At 36.5% G+C, this 27,966-nt stretch overlaps 1 protein-coding gene across 1 annotated transcript; it reads left to right on the top strand.

The window, feature by feature from the left end:
* Window positions 1-27,847, top strand: LOC128025465 (heparan sulfate glucosamine 3-O-sulfotransferase 3A1-like). Its single transcript, XM_052611867.1, has 2 exons — window positions 1-894; window positions 26,191-27,847. The coding sequence occupies exons 1-2, from the start codon at window positions 332-334 to the stop codon at window positions 26,810-26,812; spliced, it is 1,185 nt and encodes a 394-aa protein (XP_052467827.1). The 5' UTR covers window positions 1-331; the 3' UTR covers window positions 26,813-27,847.
* The last annotated feature ends 119 nt before the right edge of the window (window positions 27,848-27,966 follow it).

The raw sequence follows: 27,966 nt of genomic DNA, 5'->3' as shown, positions 1-27,966 counted from the left end.
AAAGGAAATTTAGCTTTTTGAAATTTTGGTCTCACCATTTTTTTTTTTTATACATTTGGATTACAACAAACTATTACATAAATAATTTCAATGAAATCTTCTAACACATTAATTTAAAATTCGCAGCAATCTCTTTCTTAGAAAAGTAAGAGTTTACACAAGACAATGGGGTTTGCATATCACCGACGGTTTCTGTAACGCGGCGCGTGCGAACTCTAATCCACCTTTGATGCTCTCGAGCTCCAAACTCTGCCTTATTTTTTGATGGCAAGACTGAATAATGCCAGTCTAGCATGGCTGTCTCTACAACTCATGCCATCCCTGGACCGACATGGCATTTAGCCGCGTCTATTCGGACCCTCCGTCCAAGAGCATCTCTAGGACTTTCGCGGTCATGTTACTGTCTATACTAGCGTCTTTATACTTTCTCCACTGCCTCGCGGAGCGATGCGGGACCTGTATCCCCAAGGAGAGAAGAGAAACGGGTCCGGTGGAGGGATTTTACGTCTCGAAACTGAAAGATTTTGAGTCGCTGAAGAGAAAGAGACTTAAGAAATGGACCTCCACGAGACCTCTGGTGATGAGGCGCCACAGCTTAATCCACCGGCTCGGAAGGGTCAGTGAAGAGAATCTTCCTGGACTTGAGGCAAACGTAAAGATGTCGAACTCTTCGGATGTATATTTGGAGCCGGGAGGCTCGTATTTTGATACAGGTAAACTGAGGACGTTAGGTGAGGGCAGTAAGAAGCTGCCTCAGGCAATCATCATCGGCGTGAAAAAAGGTGGAACGCGCGCGCTGCTGGAGTTTCTGCGCGTGCATCCAGATATTCGCGCGGTCGGAGCGGAGCCGCACTTCTTCGACCGTAACTATGACAACGGACTGGACTGGTACAGGTAAGCTACACGTGATCCTTGATGATGATGGTGCCCAGCTACACGACAGTTTGAAAAGGCTTGTTATTATCTATTTTTTTTTTTTATTATTATTATTATTATCATAATTCATGATTTTTTTTTTAATCTAATTTAGTTACATGTAATAATTTATTGTATATTATTTTATACAACAACAAAATAATAATAATAATAATAATAAATGAATAAATAATTAGCAGTTGTATGATTATTATTATTTTATTTTGCTGCAGTGCTGGTGAATCGTTTTGTCAATGTGACAAAACACTTGTTTAAAAAAAAATCTAAAATAAACGAGTAACAAAAAAAGTTATTTTTTTTTAAATATATTTAGCATTTAAAGTAACAAATATATGATAATATTAATAACATGTTTATTTTAGTATACGAAAAACTATTTGTGGGGTTCAAATTCTGTTCATTAAAATAAATGTAAATGTAAATAAATAAATAAATAAAGCAAGTAAAACCATCTCATGATCGAATAATTCTGTATTAACAGTATTAACATTAATGATATAAATGCTTCACACTAATCCCCTGTATCTTTTTTTTCTAACCAATTGGTAGATCAGATTAAAAGTGTAAAAACAGCCCAGATCTGATTTGTGTATTTCCTAATCCATAAAAATCAAAACCTCAGTGTCATTAGTAAACTATCTCTTGAACCATTTTGGTATTTGGAAAACAAATTAAAGTGAGAACATAAGCTTAAAAGTATATTCCACTACATTATTTAAGGTCAAAATTAGTAATTATAAGAATTAAATAAAAAGTGCAGGAAGCTACTATTAGAAGATTTATAGGGTTCCCTTAAAGGAAAGATTTCTATCAAACTTTTTACTTTTTTTTTTTCTTTTTTCTAATTGTTTCATGATTGTAAAAATTGTATAACACACTTACTAAAGAATATAAGAAAAACAGGTTTTGCTTTTATGTATTTGTATATTTTCTGCATCTGTGGTTAACATATCTTTGGGATATTGTAAGAGTTTAACAGCAGCTTGTATTTTGCTGCTCAGTGTAATGGGCCATATCAGACATCACAGCTCTGTTATCAGGAGGGATTACGGCCGTAATGAAAGGTTACCTGTCCGTCTCCACAGGTATATTTCACCGACAGATTTAGGTAACATACCAGGTCATGCAAAAGTGCAAAGACAAACTTGCCCTAATACTATCTTTCCCACCCTTCTTTTCATCTCTGATGTATTTCTGGACTTCCTTCTGCTGAAAGTATACATAAAAAGAAACAAATAAATATATACAGAAATCCTTTAACTCCTTTAAATCAACGTGCAGTCTCTCTTTTCAGCATCACTCTTTCACACATTCTGTTCATCCTTTGTCATATATCCATGAGGATCGCATCCATCCATAAGAGTTGTCAGGAGTCTTGGGAATGCGACACAAGGCTCAAAAAACAGTCCTGTTAGTCGTAACCCCCCCTTCCTTTAGAAAGAGAAAAGGCCCTTAATTTAAAACGACACAATAAAACACAACAACTGCAACACCAATGTTATTTGCTAGTTAGATTACTCGTGCATTTACAGTATGTCTGCTTATACTGCATGTATACTTTTTTTAAACACAGCAAATGCGTTTAAAAAGTGCGGCCCATCAGGTAAAATGGACAAAAGGTGCATGGAATAACTAAGCTGGCAGAAATTGTTAAGAAATGTGCTTGAGCTGAAACAACTGTGAAAGGCTGTCAACTTTCTACAAGACAGGAAAAAATAAAGAAATAAACTAAGCAGCAAATGATTTTCTCTCACCCTCTTTTCTCAAATGAGCTGAAAGACATTTCCTGAATATATATGCACAAGGCGTGACAGTTTGATGGATCTGTGCAAATGTCTTAAAAATAAAGAAAACAAACATAAAATTACTTTTGCGGCATAAATTCTCACCCTTTGTCAAACCCTCTGGGAATAATTGCTTTTCTCCCAACCTCTGAAGTTATGAATGGGCTCTGTTTTTTCTTCTTTTCTTTCTCTCTCGCTCTCTCTCTCTCTCTCCCTGCACTAATCACTGTGTCCAATTTGCCGGAATTATGTGACTCTTTTCAGACTAGGGTGTGAATGTTTAAACACAGAGACTTCCATCTGCAGGGATGAAGGTCCTTTGTATGTCGTAATGGCTGATACAGAGACTGTGAAGGAATCACACAAATTTGCTTCTCTGTGGGAATATGAAACATGTGTGTGTGTGTGTGTGTTTTGTCAGTTATTAAGTTGCTCGTGTCCAGTTGATCGTATTGGTGGTGCAAAAAAATCTGAAGAAAAATCTCACAATGATGCTGTGGTGAGTATTTTTGCTGTACTGTTTTCAGCAGTTTGTCATAGAACAAAAACTAAATAATTTAAAAGTAATTGTAGTGTTGCAGGACTGCATCTGTGCTACTACAAATATCAGTGTTGTGGTTGCTTGTCAAAACATTACTCACCCATCTGCAGTCAACATTGTAACAGTGAAATCAGACGTGTAGCCAGAACATCTGTGAGATGTAAAACATTATTAAATTATGATTATTGGTATCAGCAGGATTTTTATTTGGGCTTTTTTTTAAATAATTGACAGTTCGTCAGCTGAATGTCAGCTTAAAAAAAAGTTTCCAATATCCCACTAACATATTTCTAAAAATGTATTAATAAATACAATTAAGAAATATTGGTTGCAAGGAATCTTATTATCATCAAAACCCAACAATAATGAAAAATCAACTACAGCTGAAACAAACATCAAAATTAGGCTTTTTATAAATGAAAAAAAAAAAAAAACTATTAAATTGGATACATTCTATATGTAACAATTAATCAAACTTTGGTTTTATGTACAGAAGTGAAAAAACTAACAGTGCACTTTATATATTAATAGTAATGAGATCTTTTTCTTTTTTTTTTGCTGAACTTAAGGTGCGAGAAAAAAACATATGTGGTTTAGGGTCGCCTCATTCACCTGCTTGCACACTCACTTGCATGTGCTTTATTGGACTATTCTAAGTTTTTGTACCTGAGCCAGCCTTGGGGCAGGTTGTACTGTAATGTTGTAGTGCTAGGATGACATAAGCCAGCTGGGACATGAGATCACACTGAACAAAGAGACCCCTGTGTGTGTGTATAGGCCTTTGATCTGGTTTGGCTAGGGGCATCACTGTGACATGTTCGCTCAAGTTACCGCAAATACACTGAGAAACACTATCATCTCTCTCTCTGCAATTCTTACTCAGTTTAGTAGAAAGTTAAACAGCATAATTACAATTTTCAAAACACTTCTAGATAATTGCAGGTATGCTGATCAAATTTCCCTCAAAGCATTTATGACTTTCCCTTGATACCAACGCTGTTACCAGTGTAAAATTGCATGTTATCATGCTCTTTGTCTAAAATGGCCTTTATTTTGTAGTGCAATAAGCCCGTGACTAAAGCTCAAACCAAGTTAAAGCCTTGTGAATTACAGCGAGACACAGAGTATAAATGTGCTTGTTTGTGTATATGTACAGACTTGGGTCACAGAAAGGTTTGGACCTTTTATGTAGGTCATGTCTTGAGTTGAGAGGTCAGTAACTGGATCTGTTAAGTGAAGGATTTCAGGAGGGTGAAAATTAACGTCAGGAGTGCAACTGTGAGAGGGAACTCAAGAGGTCTCTCAACTCTTGTAAAGGGAATGTGTGAGCATGCAATCTGATAGACTATGGTTGGGTACGGCCAACTAGCTCATGATGCAATAGACATTGATATATACCCAATTATATATATATATATATATATATATATATATATATATATATATATATATATATATATATTGATATATACCCAATGTATCACAATGTATTATATTTACTATATAATATTTTATGAAAGCCATAATACATGCACATGCACACAAACAAGGACAAATACCCACTTGCAACAAGTGTCATATGACATTCTCTGCAGAACACACATTGTGTTAACCCCCTCAAACACACACTTGCAAACACTCTTAAGCAGCTGATCCCCAGAGCCGTTTGGGGGGCCAGGGCACAGTGCTGGTTGTCAACAGCTGTCTGAAAGGCATTCTGGGAATCCAGCCCCCAGAGGGCACTGCACTGAAGAGAGCGAACAGGTGTAGACTGCTCCCCAGACACCTTCACACTCACACACACACACACACATACCCGGCTGATGCCATTATCTGGTACGATTCCTTCACAACCTGAACACAGCTCAGCAGGACACATATTTGCAACTTTCGGCACTAAGATGAGAGCAAGTGGGCTTGATAAAGAGCGGGAGATGGGATTGATGATTTGCTGGTTACAGGTGACAGAGAGCAACACTAAAGATGTTGGCCATGAGAGTGTGAGAGCGTGCAGACACCGATGGGAATGCAAGGGATCAGTTACTCACAAGTCGGGTGTCACCCCTTGTTTATGTTGTTCGATTTGTGGAAGCTTTGATCCCAAGAAAACCGTTAGGGACTATTTTCAACTACTGCAGAGGAGAGAAAGACACTTAAACATCCAAAAGCTTCATCTTCGCCACCTAATGAGACCAGTCTGCAACAAATGATTCATCACTTAGAAGAAAACTTAGGGATAGTTCTAAAAAATTTAAGAGAGTCATCATTTACCCACCCTCAAGTCATTTCTCCCAAAAAAAAAAAAAAAAAAAAAATTACTCTTTGCAGATGCCTTTAACCAAAAAAAAAAAAAAAAAAAAAATATATATATATATATATGTGGGTCAAACTGAACCGCAAAAAAAAAAAAATGTTATAGAAATTCTGCACACAAAACAATTAAATGTAAGTAAATGACAATAGAATTTTAAACATGGGTAAATCATCTCTTCAAGTGTTTACATTTGTAGAGATTCAGTTGGTCATTAAAGGTGACATGAGCAACAGTTACTCATGTGATCCACCTTCTAAAACAAGGACGAACCTGTGACCAACCAATAGTAGCACATGGTCACATGGCAACTTCCATCAATTTAACCTCTGTCAGTGAAAATACAACATTTACTCATTCTTCAACATGTGAAATACTGCATGGCCATGCAAAATTTATAGGAGACAACAAGTCTTGATAGCATATGTTAATAGCAGCTGTGTGTGCTCAGTCTTATTTTGGCAATAAAGATGTCTCTTGAATATTTTAATCTAAGTGGACGCATTTTATTTCCACCAAATCGTGAAACCTTAACAGATAAACAGAGCATTTTATTCAACAGTCTCTCAAGGGTATGTCTGCGAATGTAAATTTTAGTTTATTTGCTCTTGACATTGTGGAAGTACACTGGTTGATGTTTTTGTATATTTTCAAAAAAAACTAACCCGGGGCAGTTCTCAATGTATCAACCGAAGCAACTCAAAACTTTACCACCCGCAGCAATTTAGTGTCATTTCACCTTCCTGTGCACAGATTCCTCGCTCTTTCCCTAGAATAACATTGAAAGTGGTAGCAAAGTGTTATCCTGTCATAAAGAAGCTGAAATAGTACACCAAGTACTTGGCAGCAGAAGTGCATGTGGGTTTATGTCTGTGCAGAGCCTGCAGGAACAATGCAAAAGGAGTCTGACAATATAAAGGAGCCGTGGATGCTTGTGAACTAGACCCAACAGCTCTGAATAAAACTACCCACAAAAAAACAACAACTACATGCAAGCAAAGCTGCCGCTACAGTGAGCCGAAAGACAGTACTTAGAACAGACACAAAGGGAGAGAGGGGTGTTGTGGGTAAATGATGCATGGCAAGAACACATACGTGTTACGTCCTCAATGGGGCGGAATGGTGGAATAAAGCCTATCCGTCGCATGATGGATTTCACTTTCCCAGCTCACAGGCAACAGCTTTATCACAGGAAAGAGAGACAGCAAATTTTCCACCCAAAGACAGACATGAGAGAGAGAGAAACAGTAAAATAGAGCAGTAGTTCCTATTACCATTCTGAAATAACTGTTGAAATGAGCAAAATCAACACTTTTCCAGCTTGACTGTATTAATTAGTAACATTTATTATTTATCAACTTAATCATCTGGTGAAAATGAAATGCATACCCATTATAAGTACTTATTCCAATCATGAATCCAGCACAAAGGCCTCTTTTAAAATAAATAAGTCTTTTCTTTCATTTTTGGCATACTTTGTTCCTCAGCCACATTTGAAATATTATAGCAGCTCTTGTAAATTATAAGTTTGCACTAGTGTTGATGTGGTTCCTATTGTTAGGTGTTTAACGCTGTGGGTGTTCTGAGAGCTGCCGTGTGAAATGTGTGTGTTATCTTTCCATGTGACCCGTGCTAGCAGTACAAACCAGGCCAGTCCTGTGATGTCCCTATGCCACCGTGAATCAGAGAGAAAACAAGACAGAGAAAGGGGGAGAGAAAAGTAGAGAAATGCCAAGTGAAAAATTTAATTGTGTATATGTGTGTGTGTGTGTGTGTGTGTGTCAGCCCAGTTTAACCCTTTTTCTCTTCTTGTGCACTTCTGCCAGGCCTGTACCAAACAAATAAACACATAGAACAAATCTAATCACGACATAATGCATTGATGGTGCCTTCATATAATATCAGAATTACTGTAATTAAGACGTTCCAAACTGTATAAAACATATAATTCTTTATTTCACAACCTCAAATTGTATTTTTCTACTTCACAGTTTATCATATAAAACAATTAAAATGGCAGCAGCTTCAAAAAATGAATAAAGATATAGCAACCTCTACATTTATTATTAGATTTTATTATAGCTGATATTACCTAATGTGCTTTCTTAGTTCTTCAATATTTTAATAGTGAATATATCTGAATAATGTATTTTTTCATTATTATTTTTTTTCCATGTTTGCATGTAGCTGAGGCTTTTATCAAAGTTACTTACAAAAGAGAAACAAATCATTCATCACAGAGGCAACGATATTTGTAGTATGCATAGACAGATTTATAATAAAGATAGATTAGTGAAAAAGTGAAGTGACATGGCATACAGCCCATGAATTCTGAGTGATCCATTCTCAGAATTCATGCTCTGCATTTAACCCATTCACCCACACACAGAGCAGTGAACACACACACACACACACACACACACACACACACACTGTGAACACACTCCCGGAGCAGTGGGCAGCCATTTATGCTGCAGCACCCGGGAGCAGTTGGGGGTTCGGTGCCTTGCTAAAGGGCACCTCAGTCATGGTATTGCCAGCCTGAGACTTGAACCCAACCTTAGGAGTCAAACTCTCTAACCACTAGGTCACGACTTCCCCAATTAGAAAACACTGTAATAGAGGTAAAACAAAATACAATAAATCTCTTAATTTACGTTTTTTTTTTTTTTTTTTGAAAAGCATTTAAAATGTTTTTTTTTTTTGTTTGTTTTGTTTTTTTTACCATTAGGAAAGCCACATACAGATCAGTTTTAATTTGTGTTTAGATTGTACGTATTGAACACATTATATATTCAGCATTAGACAGTATATCAAACAACACAAGTTTGCTAAGTCTGACATCCATAAGTGAAAGTGAAAGAGAAAAAGTGAAAAGACAAGACTTGTCATAATCCTGCTGTATTTCCAAATCACATGCAACATAATCCACACTTTGTGCATGTGCTGGTTTTATTCTTATCCACTCATGTGTTCGTGTTCAATGCATGTTGTTTTGACTTTAGAAATGAATTTGGGAAATCTATCATGTCATTTGCCGTCTAATCCAGTGTAACAGAAACATGCAAGAAGACCCGCGTACACCACAGCCCTTGTAACAGACACTTGAGGGTTGGCATTCTCAGCAAAACTGGGCTGATCTCCTACACAAACACACAAAACAGAGAAAAATAGAGACGTCTGTGGTAAAGAAAGACATCATACCACACATACAAATGCTAGACTCTTTGTATTAATCCGTATTCTGCGGTAAAAACTCTCAGGTGGCCACAGTCTCTGTAAACATACAAGCACTGTTAAAGACTGCACACGGTGCAAGAAGCCACATTTAAAGTGTTGTCTGAATACCGAATAACCCTTACCACAATACCTATAGATTTATGACACAAAATTAGCGGGATAAGATGTTCAAACATTCTTTCCTTTGTTCTTCCGCATACATTTCAAGAGATGATCCCTGTTGTGATTTAAATAGACTCATAATTCCCTGAACACTTTTACTGGACATGTTTCAGGAAACAATAGATGTTATTTTGCATATAACAACATTTAGACATATAACATGAGCAGTCTATCTGCTTAGCATTTGTTTGTTGAATTCATTCATCCTCTTTATGGATATACGTTCAGCCAGACGTAAGCTCACCCTACTACAGCAAGCAGACAAATCAGTCATCAGGAGAGAGTGACCCACTCTGGCACCAGAGCACTGACGAATGAAGCCCGCTGGCAGAGCTTGGCTCTTTTGCATAAAGACAGAGTGTAGGCCGTTGAACGGCTTGTGATGGATACTGTAACCACAGACTCCTCTGACCAGGTCCAGAAATTTAATGAGTCCCAAACTGAACACTTCTATTTGCTAATGGAACCAGCCCTGACTTGCCATTAAACAGTCTGGAGGAACTCTGACAGAACACCGTGTCTAAATGAAGGAGGAGAAGCACTTCTTTATTTGTTTTGCTTTCTTGTTCGTGAAAAAATGAAGCATGTATGGGGCATTTACAAAGTCTAAAACAGTTAAAAAAAATGTATAGACTTTTCCATGATTTTTCCAGTCATTTGAGATGGCTAATAAAAGCTTTATTTAACCCTAACCCTTTATTTAATATAGATCATAGAGTAATTTCTAGCCTAAAAATAAATTATATAGAAATGGTCATGACTGTTACATTACCTTTAAAGATGTTATTAATTTCCATCACATTTCCAGTCACGCTTCTGAAATTCCCTGATATTTCCTGGTTTTCCAGGTGTATAATTTCTGCACCACAAACAAAATTGCAATATTTTTTCCCCTACTTTTTTTAATGTAATAGCAACATGGGATGTGATTACCTGTTTGTTGAGCAATGGAAGACAGGGGAGTGTTTCTGCATTTTACTTTCAATGAGGCCAGAAATATTACGTGACACTTGTAACTTGATTATTTAGCATGAGGTACTGTACACAGCTGCTGGAAAGTTTAGGATCAGTAAGTTTTATTAATGTTTTTGAAACTAGTCTCTTATGCTCACCAAGGCTACATTTATCAGATCAAAATATACAATAACATCAGTAATATTGTGAATATTATTACAATTTACTACAACAGTTTTCTCTTTTATTATATTTTAAAATGTTATTTATTCCTGTGATGTCTTCACAAAATCCTTCAAAAATAATTAGAATATGCTGATTTAGTGCTCAAGAAACTAAAAAATAAATAAAATAAAAAAACTCATGGGCGACCATATTGTTGTTATAAACTCCTTGCATCTAGACCCAAACTGCATTAGGTTGAAATTAATTTCAAATTCCTCATTTGTCCAGCTTAGTCAAACAAAAATCAGACCGAAGCCACTAGCTTGTACGACCTCTTCATAACCTCGCCTACAGGCCTTGAACATTTAATAACACTCAGACCGCGCACTAGTATAGTATATCTGTTTCATTCTTTTGAGGGTAAGTGTGACAGCATATTTAAAGAGCCTGGTCAAATGAGACAGGAAGAGAGTGTTTTTAAGGACATCCCCCAGAAACAGGACACTCTCGCAACTGCGATGCCTCAGAGGTTCTTTAAATCTCTCATTCCTTCATCCTCTTAAGAGACACACCCTTCATCTACTGTCCCAAGTAATGACATCTCCACTGTATCTGGTCAATAAAAGTAGTAAGTACTTGAAAAACATCTTGCTGTTTGAATGTTGACTGCAATTCACTGTACAAATGGTCTCAAAAAGTATTTGGACATTTTAGCCACTGATATAATGAGCATCATTAACAAAACATCAAAATACAACACAATTTCAAACCAAATGGCATTTATTATACAAAGAAATTAACTTATACTTTCACTTTGAGAAAAAAAGTTTAAATATATAATGTTATAATATATTTGTATAAATGTATATATTTTTAATAATTAAAAAAATGATCTAAAAAAGAACAGAATATAAAGAGAACTGAGATAAGCTTGAGATTCATTTGTTTTCAGATGTCACTTTCTTTCCTATTTTGTTATCTAATGCACTGAAATGCATTGAAGTGTGGCATGCAAATACAAACACAAGTATTATTTTAGAAGAAGATGAGGAATCATAAGTCAAAAAATTAATCTGTCAGCCGCTGTAAATCATCATGCATTACTGCAGTGCTGAGGATGATCAATTCATGAGGCAATGGACCTTTCTTATCCGAATTAGTATATCAAATCCACATAACTCAAGTTATATTTAGCCATAGTCTATACTGGAAGTATACATTACACCACATTTTATCTCATTTTATCCTCCTTTTGTTCAGAGCAAGAGACCTTTGGGAAAACAGTTTGGAAGAGTGCTGTACAGAGACACAGAGATTTATGCTCTCTTTTAAAAATCTTTCAGTGAGATCACTTCTGGTTTCCTCCCGGTGTTTACTGTACACAAACAATTCCAGTCTTTACACTATCACTAGAAAACCATTAACCTATTTCTATGGACATGAATGATACCTCAAATCATACAGCTTATTAAAATGTTTCTTTATGTTTATAGTTAAGTGATCAGATATATGATTTATACATGATGAGCTATAAAACAAAAAAAACAATTCTCAGACTAGAAGTGACCTGAGCCAAATCCAGAGACTTGACGTGAGTTTTTCTGCTCTATTCCAGTAAGCAACTACCCAGAATACCCTTTTGCAACACCCTAGAAACCATCCAGAATCCCTTAGTAACAACATACATCACACCAGCATTGAGGCGGCGAGTTTGGCACAGATAAGAAAATCTGTAATACAGATACTTTCATAACTGCTTAATTTCTTTTAACATCTGGACAAATTTAAACCTCTCCTGGGTGTGTGAAGGAAGAAGACTGCTCTGAAAGCACTGTTCGAAAATCTCTAAATGTGCTCAGCCTACACAACTGTGAAACGTAATGATGCGTTGTTAATACTGCTGTGTATTTCATTAGAGAGATAAATAATATATGTGCTAGGATGGCTGTATTTTTCTGTTGCTGATCTCAGAGATGACACATTTGTTTTCATTCAGTTATTCTGTAATAATCATTGGAATCTTTTTAAATCTGATTCTTCTTAATAATATGGACGGCATAGCTGAGCAATGAATTTAATTTACACAGGGACTTGAGAAATATAATATCACAGAGGATTCATGGTGTGATTCTTTGATGGAAATGTACACACACACACACACACACACAATTTGAGCTTTGTGACATGGTGCATTATCCTGCTGGAAGTCACCATCAGAAGATGGGTACACTGTAGTCATAAAGGGATGGACATGGTTATTTGAGTTACTGTTGCCTTTTTATGATCTCTAACCAGTCGGCCCATTCTCCTCTGAACTCTGACATCAACAAGGCATTTTCGTCCTCACAACTGCTGCTCTCTGAATATTTTCTCTTTTTCGGACCATTCTCTGTAAACCCTAGAGATGGTTGTGCATGAAAATCCCAGTAGATCAGCAGTTTTTGAAATACTCAGACCAGCATGTCTCCATTCTATGTTCAAAGTGACTTATATCCCATTTCTTCCCCATTCTGATGCTCGGTTTGAACTTCAGCAAGTCGTCTTCACCACATCTAAATGCCTAAATGCATTGCGTTGCTTCCATGTGATTAGCTGTTAAGCGTTTTGTGTTACCAAGCAATTGAAAAGGTGTACCTAATAAAGTGGCTGGTAAGTGTAATGTGTATATATATATATATATATATATATATATATATATATATATATATATGGATGCTCATGTACCTTTAAAGATACTTTCGCACACTGAAACAAATTCTTATGGAGAACTTCTTTAAACCACAGCACTGAGACTTTTAGAGCAGGCAGAGTGTTGCTTTTCGCATAATTGCCCCAAAAAACTACAATAATGATTTCCTCCAATACACACACACAAAGTTTTTAATCTACTCACTTGTGCTGCCCCAAACTGTGCATAAATGGCCAACTGCCTCCTCGTGATAGCTAATGTATATGCAAATCAGCCATTATATATAAGATGTTAAATCACCCAGAATATAAATGCAGCTAATATGCATTTTATTCTCTATATTTTTGGTTGTTTATTTTTTTTTTTCTTTGAGCGATGCTCAAACAGTGATCCCATCCTCATTATAATCCATTTCAATCTCTAATCGTTCTTTTGGTATGTGTGGAGCATTTGTCTTTCAAGCATGGCCTCCTCACTCAATCTCTCTCTCTCTCTCTCTCTCTCTCTCTCTCTCTCTCTCTCCCTCTCTCTCTCTTCCTCGACTCCCCAAAATTTCACACATTATCTTCCTTCAGCACTCTTCCATTATGCTAATGCATTTTGAGGAACGATTTCATCAGTATGAAAAAAATAGAGTAAAATCTCTCTGATTGATTAGGTGAGTTATTATATGGGGATGGCCCACCTCAACACCCCCATATGCCATTACAGATGACACATAGACAACTGTTCATTTATAATCATGGCCATGAACTGTATGTAGCTTAAAGAGTCTAATATAAGAGTTATTTTTGGAATGAGCACATTAGTTATAAGACAGATAAAGAAGCATGATCATTCACTCTGATGTCAGTTTGCTTTAAAATTACCAGTCTTTTGTTTAACAGGACAGGCTCCATGACCATTAAGCTCGGCAACAATCAAAACTTAAATTCTTCCATTGTTTTTTCTTATTTGCAAAAGTATTTTCAAAACAGCCACCCTATCAAAAACCAATCTTTCCATTTTGTTCCGAGACAAAAGCAGAGTTCTCAATAGGTCTTTTGTTAAAGTCTTACAACAGCATCCTTCAGTAATCCAGTCCTCATCTTCTCCTCTTCATTTAAATAGCAGTGCCATACGGAAACCTAACCGTAGTTGACAGTTTTTCACAACACCCTCCGTCACACCTCCTATCAGCAAGCGAACCGTTTCTATTCTGCAGCATGGATTTATCTTGACTGTAGGAAAAAGGAAGAGGTATTTCAACATGTTTCTATTCTCCAAGGACAGATATATCGGTGTTCACCAAATTCTTTTTCGGTTTTGTTGAATCTGGGTTCGAGCCCAGTCCAACCTCTGCTCAGTTCAGACACCATTACTAACCACAAAGCCTTTCTTCATAGTCTTGCTCATCTCTTCCCCTCTTTTTCAATCTTCCTGCATATTAAACATACTAGCAGAACTGCCACAGATAGCTTCGTTCTTTCATTTTATAGTCACGGTCACATGTACCACATGATTAAGCTGCTGTTGGATGTGAACAAGGTGCATGCAGCTCCATTTCTTTCTTGGGCTATTTACTTAATGGCTAATGAAAAAAAGGCCTCCAAAATGTAAATGGCACATTAACACATCCCTTTTTTCCCATTTTCTAGCCCTCCTGCCTTTCTTCTAACTCCTCGTTCGGATAAATTACTGTGCTAGAACATTATTATGGGGCACATTACTTATTCTGCCCAATATGTAAGAGGAAAGTAAGATGAAATCCCATCAAAAATTTAAAGCAACAGACTTCTAATAACCTTCTAGATGGCTAACACACACTGCTGGTTGTTTGTTTCTGAAAATGCTATACTGAACAAAGAAATCCTTGTAGAAGGAATAGAAAGTATCTGTAATGTAACTATTTGCATGCTATGAAGGAAGTAACAGTGCTTGCCAGGTGCTTCTGGTATGCTTAGGTTTATATTTAATTAAATGAATTCATTAGATTAAATACAATTATTCATTTTCCGTGAGCTTTATGTGAGGATCAACATAAACTGACACCGTCTTTGCAGATGATTAAATACATATATTAAAGAAAAGAGTAAGCTTTATTCGGTATGTAAATGCATGCAACAAAGAAGACCAACCGTGATTCAGTATGCAAACATTTCCTATGGCACAAGTTAAAAATTACGACATTTGGTTACAATGTACTTGAGAGCTCATGATGTTATAAACCAATCAATGTCATTGATGTCCAACCATAACCTTATACAAATGTACTGAAATACAGATAAGGATTTAACCATTCTTAGGTGAACTGTTTCTCTACAAATGCATACAGTTCACAAGAAAACTGGAAAGCTCATCTAAATATCTACTAAATACCTTTGCAACATCTACAAAGTCAAGTGTTTGTTTGGGATGCATTAATGTTCATATGGTTAATATGGTTTAAAACAAACCCCTATAAGCAGAATGTTTGAGAAATATCAGTCTAGCGTTGCCTTGCTAGCACTGTAATGAGTTTATTTGAAGCATGGGATAAAAAGGCATTTTTAAACATGCTAATCTGAGCTGAGCAGTCTTTATGATGGCAGGCTGTAGCAGTGCAGGGAAGAGCTGTGAGCGGACTGCTGCGATGTCTCTCGCAGCTTGGCACCATGACAGGCAGAGCAGGATGGGAGTCTTTTGTGTTAGCAGAGCTCAAAATATAAGAGTCTTACGCAAAGAGAGAGAGAACTGATGAGGAACAGAGACTGAGTGAAGAACAGACTCGAGTATAATCACATGGAAAGAGCTCGGGAAGAGGAGAGAGAGAGTGACAGTGAAGTGCAAGTGAGGCTGATGAAAGAGCAGAAATTAAACGAGGAAGAAATAAAGATTATAGCTTACAGTAAGAGAAGAAAAGCTTAAGACAACCAGAGAGGGACTTCGAGAGAGAGAGAAGACTCTGTGTAATCAGCTTTGCTCCTCACTCTTCCATAAAGTGCTTGATGGTTCATCCCTAAGCCTTCACTTTTTTCTTTATCATCTTCCATTTTCCCTACTTTCATCCCTTCCCAGACCGCACTACTCGGCATCTGCCTCCTTTTAGCTCGTAGTTATTGGCCTAAATAGGTCAATAAAAGTGGTGAAGACACCAAAATCTCTGTATTCTGATACAAGAAGGAATTAAACCTCTGGCTCTTGTAGAAATACCATGGCCAGGTCGACCCTGCACAGCTTCAGACTGTTTAAACAGTTTATTTTGTATTATTTTTATCCAAAATGGGCTGGGTTAAAGTATTATAAACGTTACATTGAAAATAAAGGCTTTGAAACGATTTAAATTGTTCAATTAACACTCTAATTTTACTTATTTTTAGGCCAGACATCACAATTTGCATGCTATCTATTCAAGTTTAGAATTAGCACGTTAAATCATAGTCAGTGTATGTTGAAAAAAGGTGATTGGGTTGCATACTTTTTTTGGTGAATTTTTGAAGTACGTATCCATGTATGGTTTAGAAAACATCACTATTATTATTGTTCTTCTTTTTTTTTTTCTTTTTGGTTAGGTGCCAGAATATCATAAACCTGGAGACCCTTGTCTAAATACAGTATGCTTATTTCCCTACTAATATGCAAAAGCAGCATGTAAATAATATGGTATAAAATACTAAAATGACAATCTGAATATGGAAGATATGTCCAGATTGTACTCCTACTACAAACATAAATACTTGTAGAATGTACTTTAAAAGTTCTTCATCAAATGCAGACCAAATACAGAACAATGGCTGCCTTCATACAGCTGCTGTTTGACGGGATCTCATATTGTGGGAGGACCAGGTGCTGGAACTTGAGTTGGGATTTCATTTCTGCACGGCATTGGTGGTGTTTGAGTGTTCACCTGTTTGCTGGCCCTGTTTGCATTCACTCACGTGCACCCCACATTATTATTAAAGTCATATTTATATCAGCTTTTATTACTTCGGTAGCAAACAATAGTGATCCGGGAGTAAATTAGGTGTAAATGGTGACATCAGTCTCTAAATTTCGAAGGATTAAAAAAAACACATGATGAATGAGCCCTATGCACTGATTTCACAGCCACAGGGCATTGGTTTCAGAACTGCTGGTCCATATTAGACAAACAATGAGAGCGCAATTTCTAATTTATAGCCCTGTTACTAGAGCCACGCACAAAAGAGGAGAGTTTGAGCACAGAGCAGCTTGTTCATGTCATCGTCACCCAGTTTGAATTATACTGGCTCTGATGATTTTCTCTCTTTGGGAGAACACTGCTCTGTCTCTTCTGGTCCTCCTCACAGAATTGGGAATAGAAATGGTAAAATAACCTTTTTGCATGTTTTAGTCTTGATGAGCTTTTTGTTGCAATGGTCTTTGTACTGACACCAATTTTCTACATGGCTACTCTTTCCTAGTTGTTGACTATAGATTAAAAGAATTATTGAAGCAAATCATAATTTACTCACCCTAGTGTCATTCAAAACCCATTTGATTTTCTTTCTTCTGTGGAAAATAAAATGACAATTTTTATTGTTAAAATTACAATAAAAATGGGGTCAAAAGCTTTCAAGTTTCAAAAAGAAATCAAAAGCACCATAAAACTATGGACTAAAGACTTTTCATTCAAGTCTTTAAAAGCCATATAATAGCTTTGGGGAAATTGTAGGAAACCTTGTAAACGTAAAGGTCATGATCAAATCATTCTTCTGATTCAGAATTTAGAGCTGGAACTTTGCATACTGTATCTTCAGACAAAGGGGTCAAAACCCACCGGCCCATGATATTAGAGCCCTCCTGAAGAACACATGAAGGGGTAAAATACAGTAGTGCCTTGAGCACAACTTGAACTAGCAGTCTACGCAAGTTTCTCACCCACAGCGTTGCAACTAACAGGAAGAACTTTGACATGTGGAGCGAATCCTCTGAGCCTCTGTTATAATAGAGAACATATGCAGGCATCCTAGAGGTCTGAAAATCATTGAGAAGAAGCAAGTACCTGCAGATTTCACTGCAGGAGTGCCAGACTAATGATACAGTGAGTGTTACCACAGCGTGGCTGCCATATGTGTTGGGTTTTGATCACCTCAGCTGTAGAAGAAACAGAAGAACATAATGTGTTCACAGCATGTGCATGTGTCTCTGGTTCAGCATGGTTTTAGTTTAAGGGTTGAATAAGAAGCAGCATGCATGTGGAAATTTGTGAATATATTTTTGCTAATTAAATCAAATTTGAGTCCTGACAGCAGCACACCATTCACAGTAAAACCGTTAATAATCTATATTGTGCATATGTATGTATGTATGTCATTTCAAAACCTCTACATTCTCAGTCATTGTTTGGAACCAGTGCTGATAAAAACTAAATGAAAGCATTAAAATACAAATAAAAGCTATGTGGAAGAATGAATTAAAATAAACTGAGAAGAATCACTGTTGTGTCAATTATTAGTGTAGGTTAACAGTTATTGAGCTGCATGTACAAAACAATCACTCAATCGAAGCAGTGAACCTAAGGCCTTCTGTTTTGAGCCTGATCAGACAGTCTTTATAGATTTTTCCATAGGTCGACATATTGCAACAAATCTAACAAGGAACTGACCTTTCAGTCCAAGATATTCTGCTCCAGCAAAATAATCCAGGGACTTTACGTTTCAGGAACTACCAGACCAGTCCAAGTCCAAGTCACTGAGCAAAAACAAAGATATTTCCACTAAAGATATTTGTTCTGTAATTATATTTAGATATAGCTATAACAATTTATATCTTTACTCTCTATGTGTATACAGTATACACACATGGACCTCATTAATAACGTTAAGGAGTTAAAGACCTAATATATATCTTCAGTAAGAACTGTGAAATCAAGCAGCCCATTGCTGCTGATGGAGTCATTTATGTTTTGCAGGTCAAGTTTCTTTGTTATTTTTTCCCTCATGTGGTTCTTACTGAGGGATTTTTAATAGGTCTGGAGGAACAGACGTCTAATCGTCCCTAGCTTCCTCCTGCGGGATCGTATCCAAGCCTGGCAGAAAGAATGAACCTGGCACAAAATCATTGCCTCTTAACGGAAGGCTTAAATGGAAGAGGATATGGTGAAGAATAGGCCTTTTAAAGCTAACTAATCTCCACACAGCTCAGCAATCGAACACACAGACATTTTTTTCCCCCATAAACTTCTCAGTGCTGATTCTAAACATAAACATATGGTGTCCAGCAAGTGGAACTGAGATTAAATTAAACGATTTCACTTGACCAATCACTTGATGTACCTCACAGATACAGGTTTACTAAAATAGCTGTTCCAATCACGTTCCTGCACATACAGTAGATGCTGGTAGAACCAAAGTGGTAGGCTACACTTGAGTATTAAGCTGATCTCCAGGTAATACAAAGCCTCAAAAATGAGCTTGGCATTCAGTTTAGGTGTTTTATCACTCAAGCTCTTGCTGAAAAAGAATACAGAGAATGTGTAAGAAAAAGATAAGAGAGAGTGAGAGAGAGAGAGAGGCCTTTTACTCTTCTTTAAGAGTAATCTTGTGGCTGTACGTGGTGTCTGTGACTCACTGCAACTCAGAAACAAGTGGGTCATTACATTAAAAAGTAATGCAGATGCCATGTTGAAGTGTAGTTTCAAACTTGATGCTTGCCATGTCTTTGTAATTGTTTGTGAATTATTATTACTGAGTGAAAATGGTTTCAAAGTTTATACTTATATAGAAACACACACACAAACACATTATGTTTACATAAATGTGACCCTGGACCACAAAACCAGTCATAAGGGTAAATGTTCCAAAATGCGAATTAACAGCTGAATAATTAAACTTTCCATTGATGTAGGATTTGTTAGGATCGGACTATATTTGACCGATATACAACTATTTTAAAATCTGCAATCTGAGGGTGCAAAAAAATCGTAATATTGAGAAAATCAACTTTGAAGTTGTCCAAATGAAGTTCTTAGCAATGCATATTACTAATCAACAATAAAGGTTTAGGTTAGAAATTTACAAAATATCTTCACAGAACATGATCTTTACTTGATATCCTAATGATTTTTAGCATTTTAACTTCGATTTGATTAAATACAATGCTGTTTATGAATATAAAAGAAAAATCTAAAATTTTGACTCATACAATGTATTTTGGGCTATTACTACAAATATACCCCAAGCAACTTAAGTATGGTTTTGTGGTCCAGGTTCACAAATGTGTGTGTATTTTTTATTTATTTTTATTTTATGATAATTCCAAAAAATTAAGACTTTGTTAAACAATCTTTTTTTAAGGCTAAATATAATTAAAAAGAATAAAAGCAACTATAGTTTTGCCACAAAATTATTATTATTATTGTATTAAAAATTACAATTAAATATTGTATTAAGACATAATTTATAATTGATATTACAATTTCATTATATATTTTAAATCTCTGATTAAATTCTGTACAAAAAGTTCTTAATTCTTAATCACAAAGGATGAAATCACAGTCATTTCTATGATTATTTTGGAAATGGAAGGACCAGGGCAGTGCAATGGATTGTGTCATACGGTTTTCCAAACAGTGCTGTATGCTGCTCATTTTGGAAAAAAAATTGGGTATTCCATGCATACTGTACAGACCATACTTACTATATACTACAGCAATATTAGGAGAAGCATGTTAAAATGCTATCCCGAACATAACCCTACACACACACACACAAACACTTCGACAGTCCTTCAGTGGCACACACTCACACTAATGCGTGAACTGTTCTCTAGTAACCCGTCTGTTTCAGGGATGGCAGCGGGGTGAGGGATCAGGACTATAAATCCACAAATGTCTTCAGCCACACTCAGCTCATTTCAAGCATCCACTTTTCAATCCACAGCCCAGTTTAGCTGCCAAGAGGATCAGAGGAGCGGTCAGGGTTTTCCCTCAAAGCAAATGCAACATTAAAGTTTCCCATCTCGTAACGGAAGGCCATAAAAAGGGGAAGACTTGGTTCAGAATATCTGTGTGTGTGTGTGTGTGTGTGTGTGTGGCATTTAACTGGTGGAATGTAAAAGCATGTTCATCCTCTGATGGCACAGAGTATGTTTTTTCTGTCTTTCATTCCAGCCCATCTTTTTTCTACATTTAGAGAGGGTGAATTATTCACAAGAAGGTTGCCACAGAGATACTGCTTATTTTTCCTCTCTTAAACAATAAACTTGGGAGTTACTCGAGGCACAGAGAGACAGAGATAGAGGAAGCTGTGCTGTGTTTAAAATGTTGCTGATATATTTATAAGAGCAGACTGTAAAGCTAACTCTATAAAAATGTTACTAAATTGCACAAAGGCAGTTGCTGAAAGGAAAAAAACACACCACAATAACAGCCTACCACACTTGCTGTCGAAAGATTAATTTGTTTTTAATAAGGCAAATTTTTTTTTTATTATTTATATTTTTCGTAAACATACTAAGTGTATTTCCGGCTTCCCCATCAATTTGTTATAGTAAGAGTGGAGCGACTCACAGTGAAAAATGTTTCTATCAGCGTACATTTTCCCCTGCACTGACCTTTGGTTTGAAAAAAGTACAGTCAGTGGTTAGTGAGTGAGTGAGTGAGTGTGTGTGTGTGTACATTCTTGAATGTCAAAATGTAAAGTAATTTTAAAATGTAATGTATTTATTTAAATTATATATATTTACATAGAAGTAAAACAAAATATGCTTTTTAAATAGTTTTTTTATATAAAGTGTAAAAATGTATGATTATTATTTATTATAAAATATTTTATGATTTATTATTACTTAAGATTTTAGTATTTATTTTAGTATTTTTCAAGCAGCTTAAAATAAATATTTTATATTTTTATTTAAATAATCATTATTTAAAAATAAATATTTTATATTATTAATTTATTTTAAATAATAGTGACATGGACCCTGATGCAAAGTGGTCTTGTATCATCACTCTTACAATATTACAGAAGCATGTACATTATTTCAAATATTAGAAAGCTACTTATAAAATAGGATGATATGAACTATTGATTTTATTACAATTATTTTAGCATGTGAAATGACTGTAGAAACTAGTATGACTATGTAGGAGATGGTCAGTTATGTCATTTAGCAGTCATTATGTACAAATACTTGACTGCAGAATGCTGTGATCAACCAATCAGAATCAAGAATTCCAGAGACCTGTGTAATGGTAATGACACAATGACTTCTGTCACTCTAATGCAATCTGAATTGCTTCAACAGTTTGTTTTCACAGCAAAATGCACATGCTCTCTTAATTAGATGACCTTCTTGAGTGTACAACAAGATATTTGTTGAAAAGTGAGGTGAGAAACACCACAAAAGATGAGTCTACTCTGGCACTAAATCGCTCAGATGACAAATAACAAAAGCTCTCACACAAACACACATCGCACGCAATAACAGCTTTTCTGTGGCCTTTCTCAGCAGCCAGAGCTTTCTTGATGGCTGAGTGATCTCAGAGACAAAGGCAGACAGTTGTAGTTAATTCAGGTTATTTCAAAACACACCGACGGCACAGACTGTGGCGGTCGTTGTAAATCACAGACACACTCCTTTAACCTCCAATGGAGTTCAGCTGTGAGAAAAAGAGAAAGAATGAGAAAAAGAGACTGTCTGGCCAAAGGCTAGAAATACTGAGTCAATTAGATGACAATTATCTGCTCTGGTTGCCAGCATGGAGTGGTGGGAGATATTTATGGGTGTTTTACCTCTCTACAGGGAGTCATGAATCTAATGCGGTGTGGCCCCGTACCCATGTGCTTTTTTGTGATTACTGCCCGTTTGACTCGCCATGGCCCCTGTCTGCCCCTCTACATCACACTTGTGCTACAGCAGACAAATGTCAATCTGGTCTGATATAAACAGAGATGCTGGGCAGCAGTTCATTTGGATTGAACACAAATGTAGCAGAATGTTTTAAGAAAAGGTTAAATGAATTTGTGTAATCTGCCACAGTGCCTTTTCAAAAGAGATTTTTAAGCAATTTAGGTCAAAAAATTTTCATGCATGATTTTTTATGCTTTTATATCTTGATTTAGGACATTAATTTCACATCAAGATCCAATATACACATCATCTTCTTTGCTAGTAGTAATATATATATATATATATATATATATATATATATACACAATAATACTAAAAATGAAATTTTCATAATTTAACCCACATGTTGTCCTATCTGGTATTAACTTTCTTTTTTTCATGTGGAGAACAACATTCAGTGTTATTTTATTAGCGTTGTGATAGTACTATTATAGTTTTTTTTTATATATATTGTAAATCAAATTTTATTTATATATTTTTCATTTTAATTTGAGATCTTATAATTTTTTTATGTCTTTATTATTTATATTTATTTTATTTTAGGACATTTTTTTTTTATTTATTTTTTTTGTAAACTATAATCCTGTCACAGATGAACTATGTTTCCCTCCAATGAGTGGGTAATTTGACCACATTATTGGGTCTGTGTTCTGAACAAAAAAATAAATAAATAAAATCAGTCTAAATTAAGTATTAAACTGAAGCAGATTTGACTCAAACTAAATCATTAACATCATTGCTTCTCTAAGGAAGTATGCCATAATACTTGTATCATCCTTTCTGCAATGATTTTAATTGCAACAACACTGAAAAATGACATTCAGAATTTCTTTTTGTGTTTCACGGTAGAAACTTTTGGACCAAACTGTTCCTTTAAAGTATGCTGTCTGAAAATGTAACAAAGCATTTGGCTGATATTCTTCAGTTGGATCGATTTGTAGGACTCTGCAATGAACCGGATGTGTTTAATGGCTTAAGCTTTCTGTCTGTATTAAATGACTAAATGTGTGTACAGGGAGTCATATACTTACAGCGTGAAGAAGACATCAAACATTGCTCCGAAAGGACTGTAAATCATTTGTGCTTGGAGGCAAAGCTACTTCAAGTGTTACATCATTTGCGCCGCCAATAACCATCTGTTAGAGAAAGCCTCACTTTCCCTTACACCAGCGCCCTCCCTTTTATACTGTCCCTCAGAGAATGCAAAGCTGTGAAAGCTGTCCATCATATGTTCTCTCTTCTCTTTCGCTCTGTCTTCCCACATCTCCCTTTTCCCTCTCTCTCGCTGATATCATTTGAGACTTACAAGCACACAAGAGTTTGTTTAACTTTTAAACTCTCTACGGGCTCTAATGTCTGAGAAATGGCCTTGTGCTGTGACAGAAAGAAGATTTAACCTGACCGCTGGTCTGTTTCAAACAGTCTCATCCCAAAAGAAGATCTGTCTTTTTGTACTCATATTTAAAAGGTTAGTGCACCCTAAAAGTTATATTTTGTCATCATTTATTAACCTGGATGAATTTCTTAATTCCTTAGAACACATGCATGGAGAAGGTTAGCAGTCTTAGAGGTTGTTCAAACAGAATGCACGTTTCTATTCCAATGTGCTACTTTTCCAATGTTTTTCTATGTAAACACACACTAGATGGACATGTAGGATCGTTGTGCTTGCGTCTTTTGCAGCATCTCACACATGAGCACCTCGTTTTAAAAGAGTTTCCACTTTTACACACAGCGACGCTCATCAATTTTATTCCCAAAACAGTGGACCAATCATTTGTTGCATTTTATTTTGACTCAAAGACGTGTTCTGTGTGAGCAGCCCCTTAGGTGTTCTTTTCTTTATAACGAAAGAATGAAACAGAAACAGAAAGATACCGGTGAGCTAGTAGAGACAAAAATAAAGGTGGTGGGGTGGTGTTTTTTTTTTTTTTTGTTTAATTATTTAAAACACCCCATGAATTATATATTTTCACTTTTTTTTTTGGTTTTATAATGTACTGTAACTTTATGGCATATTTAACAACATTTAGTAGTGCATTTACGTAGTACAATGAACCTGTCAAACAGAATATGCAGATGCATGCTATAATTGATGAAATGATTAAACAAATGCACTGATCTCATATTAACATGCAAATATATATATGTAAAATGATGTGGTTAAACCTCCTGGATGATGACCTCTGCGAGTTCAAACCTCACTAGATGGAAGTGTTCCTTGAACTATCAGCGTTGTTGCATGAGCAAGACACTTTACCCCAGGTTATTTTTCGGGGGCTGATCCTCTTAAAAGCAAAAGTCACTTAAAACATCATCTGAACAAGTAATTAGTACGCAAAAGTTTTGTTTTGTGTCACATCACCAGTTTAATTTGTGCTCCAGAGACTACTTCCATCTGTGGGAGTGCTGCAAACCTGACTCAATCAGCAAGCTGTGGTGTTCACTTGAGCGAAACGGCCCAGCTGCACAGCACATAAACACTCGCGGCAACATGCTGGAAAGACGCTGGGCTCTTGTTTTCATCAGGAGGCATGAATCTGTGGTGGCATGTGACATGAAGTACAGCTGGCATTGAAAAATAAGGCACCTGAAAGGCTATCTACAGCCACTGACCCCCTGGCCCACTAATGTCATTACGGCCCATAAACCGCTATCGGGGTTGAGGGAGGCCATTTGATCAGGGCCTAAACCCCCCAATGGAGTCAGATAAATAATTTAGGGATGCATTCTGCACTTGGGTTGAGTTTGAAGTAAACAGGCCTTGTGAGGCTCTAAATGGTGGAGTGGAGAGCTGTAAATCATTAAACCACTGCTTTTATCCTCTTTGGTTCAGGTCAGTGTCCTGAAGGCAGTGGGAGGAGAGAGTGAGAGCGGCATGGACAAACAGATTAGACTCGTTTCTTCCTTTTCTAGATACAACAAAGCTATAGAAGGCAAAACAGAAAAAGAAGAAAAGTTTTACAAGTTATATATGGAAACAAAATGACGGCTATTTTTCTTAATGGAGGACTATCTTGAAAGTCAGCATGAGCAGTTGCTTATTTTGGTGTTTTTTGTCAGATATGCTGTCTTTTTGCAGCTTTGCTCAATAATTTGTCTTGTCATTAACTCCGCTACAAAAGAAACCTATGTTATAGGAAAGAGGGTTTAGGGTCATGTGATGTTGGGGTCAGAGTTTGATGGTCTAATGGAGACTCAATTGGCATGAAGAGCCTCTGAGAAAGCATTCATCCTCTCAGAAATCAACAACGAGGTCAACTATGAGAACAACTCTGAGTGTTTGATGCTGGTTTGGAGCGAGAGCAAACTGTTTTAGATACAGTTTGCCAGTTGAACTCCTGACATACTGATATAGATAATGCATCATTAATGAATAAAAATATAATAATTTTCTTTAAAAAAAAAATCTTACCCCAAATTTTTGAATGGTAGTGTAGTGGTAGTGGTAGTGGTAATGGTAGTATCATGGTTTCCACAAAAATATTAGGTACAATTTGCCTATATGTACTGTGGCTCTGGCAAATTACTGCAACTAATATCATATGAACTCTTCTTTATCATTCTCTCTCCACAGGGACTTGATGCCTAAAACCCTGGAAGGCCAGATCACCATGGAGAAAACACCAAGCTACTTTGTGACCCACGAGGCTCCGGCCCGGATCTACGCCATGTCCCGCGACACCAAACTAATCGTGGTGGTCCGGGACCCCGTCACACGAGCCATCTCTGACTACACGCAGACACTGTCCAAGAAGCATGACATTCCTACTTTTGAGAGCCTGGCGTTCAAAAACAGGACTACAGGGTTGATCGACACCTCGTGGAGCGCCATTCAGATCGGCATCTATGCCAAACACCTGGACAACTGGCTGCAGTTCTTCCCCATGAGCCAGATCCTGTTCGTGAGCGGAGAGCGGCTGATCAGTGACCCGGCCGGAGAGCTGGGCCGTGTGCAGGACTTTTTGGGGCTCAAGAGGATCATCACAGACAAACACTTCTACTTCAACCAGACCAAGGGCTTCCCTTGTCTCAAAAAGGCAGAGGGCAGCAGCAAGCCCCATTGCCTGGGTAAGACCAAAGGGCGGACCCATCCAAATATTAACCCTGAGGTTGTGCAGAGACTTAGAGACTTCTACAGGCCTTTCAACATGAAGTTCTACCAGATGACTGGCAGGAAATTTGGATGGGATGACTGATAGTGAACAGTGAAATAGATCCTGGATTTGGGAGAAACAATTATACTGTGACCTCACAAGCAAAAAAATAATAAAATCTAACTATTATATCCCCAAAAGTGGTCCAATCCGGTTGTGGAAAATTATAGTAAAATCCACATACTGTACAACTCGATTAGTTACAGAACACTATGAACAAATGTCAGAAACAGGAGTTAACATTGCTATTACTGTTCCAGATTCTATTTAACTTCAGATTCCAGATTCAAAATTAAATTTTGACCATTTAGAACAGTCAAAAAGATACAGACAAAAATAGGTTTAAACTTTGCTTTTGTGAATAGTACTCGTTTTTTATCCCAATCAGACTTTAGCCATATTTGTCATTTAAACAGCCATATATTGTCCCGTAAGAGGATCTAGAAGAGACACCTGGAAGCTAAAGAGAGCCACTCTAGAACTATGCATTTGGACGCTGAACTGTGAATTATCCAGAATTATATGTCTGGAGTTGGAGATCAGATTAGTTATTTTGCCATAATGTAAAAAGCTCCAGCTGTTTATATACCTTTGCAATTGCTTGGAAGAAAATATAAAAAAAATATGAAGTGTATTTTTTATTTATTTATTAAAAAAAATGTATACACACATATACTGTACAGTTTAATTATTTTTATTTAACAATTTTTATTTTATTTTTTTCTGCACATGGATGGTTGGTGATTTAATGCCTTTTCTAAAATGTTTCATTCGAGCTGAAATTTAAATGTGCACATTTAAATGCTTTTCCATCCAGTTCATAGAGAGAAAATGTTATCTAAAAAAATGTCTTATATTAATGGATCAATGGCAATAATAAGATGTCCAAAGTACAAAACATGCAGAACATTATGTGATTTCCCCCCCAGGTTTGGGTTTTTGGTTTTACAGGACAAACAAATGAAAGTCTTATTTGTAATTTGACTGGATGGTTAGCTTTAAAGAGTCCATTTAAAGTTTGTGTGTGTGTGTGTGTGTGTGTGTGTGTGTGTGTGTGTGTGTGTGTGTGTGTGTGTGTGTGTGAAGAGAGAGAGAGAGAGAGAGAGAGAGAGAGAGAGAGAGAGTATGAGAAAGAACTTCGACAAAGCAGCAGTGCCTCTAAAAGACATTCAATCAGTGTTTCTCCATTTAAAGGT

This window comes from Carassius gibelio, chromosome A12, assembly GCF_023724105.1.
Source record: "Carassius gibelio isolate Cgi1373 ecotype wild population from Czech Republic chromosome A12, carGib1.2-hapl.c, whole genome shotgun sequence".
Lineage (NCBI taxonomy): Eukaryota > Metazoa > Chordata > Actinopteri > Cypriniformes > Cyprinidae > Carassius > Carassius gibelio.
This window is presented reverse-complemented; position numbering and strand designations above follow the sequence as displayed.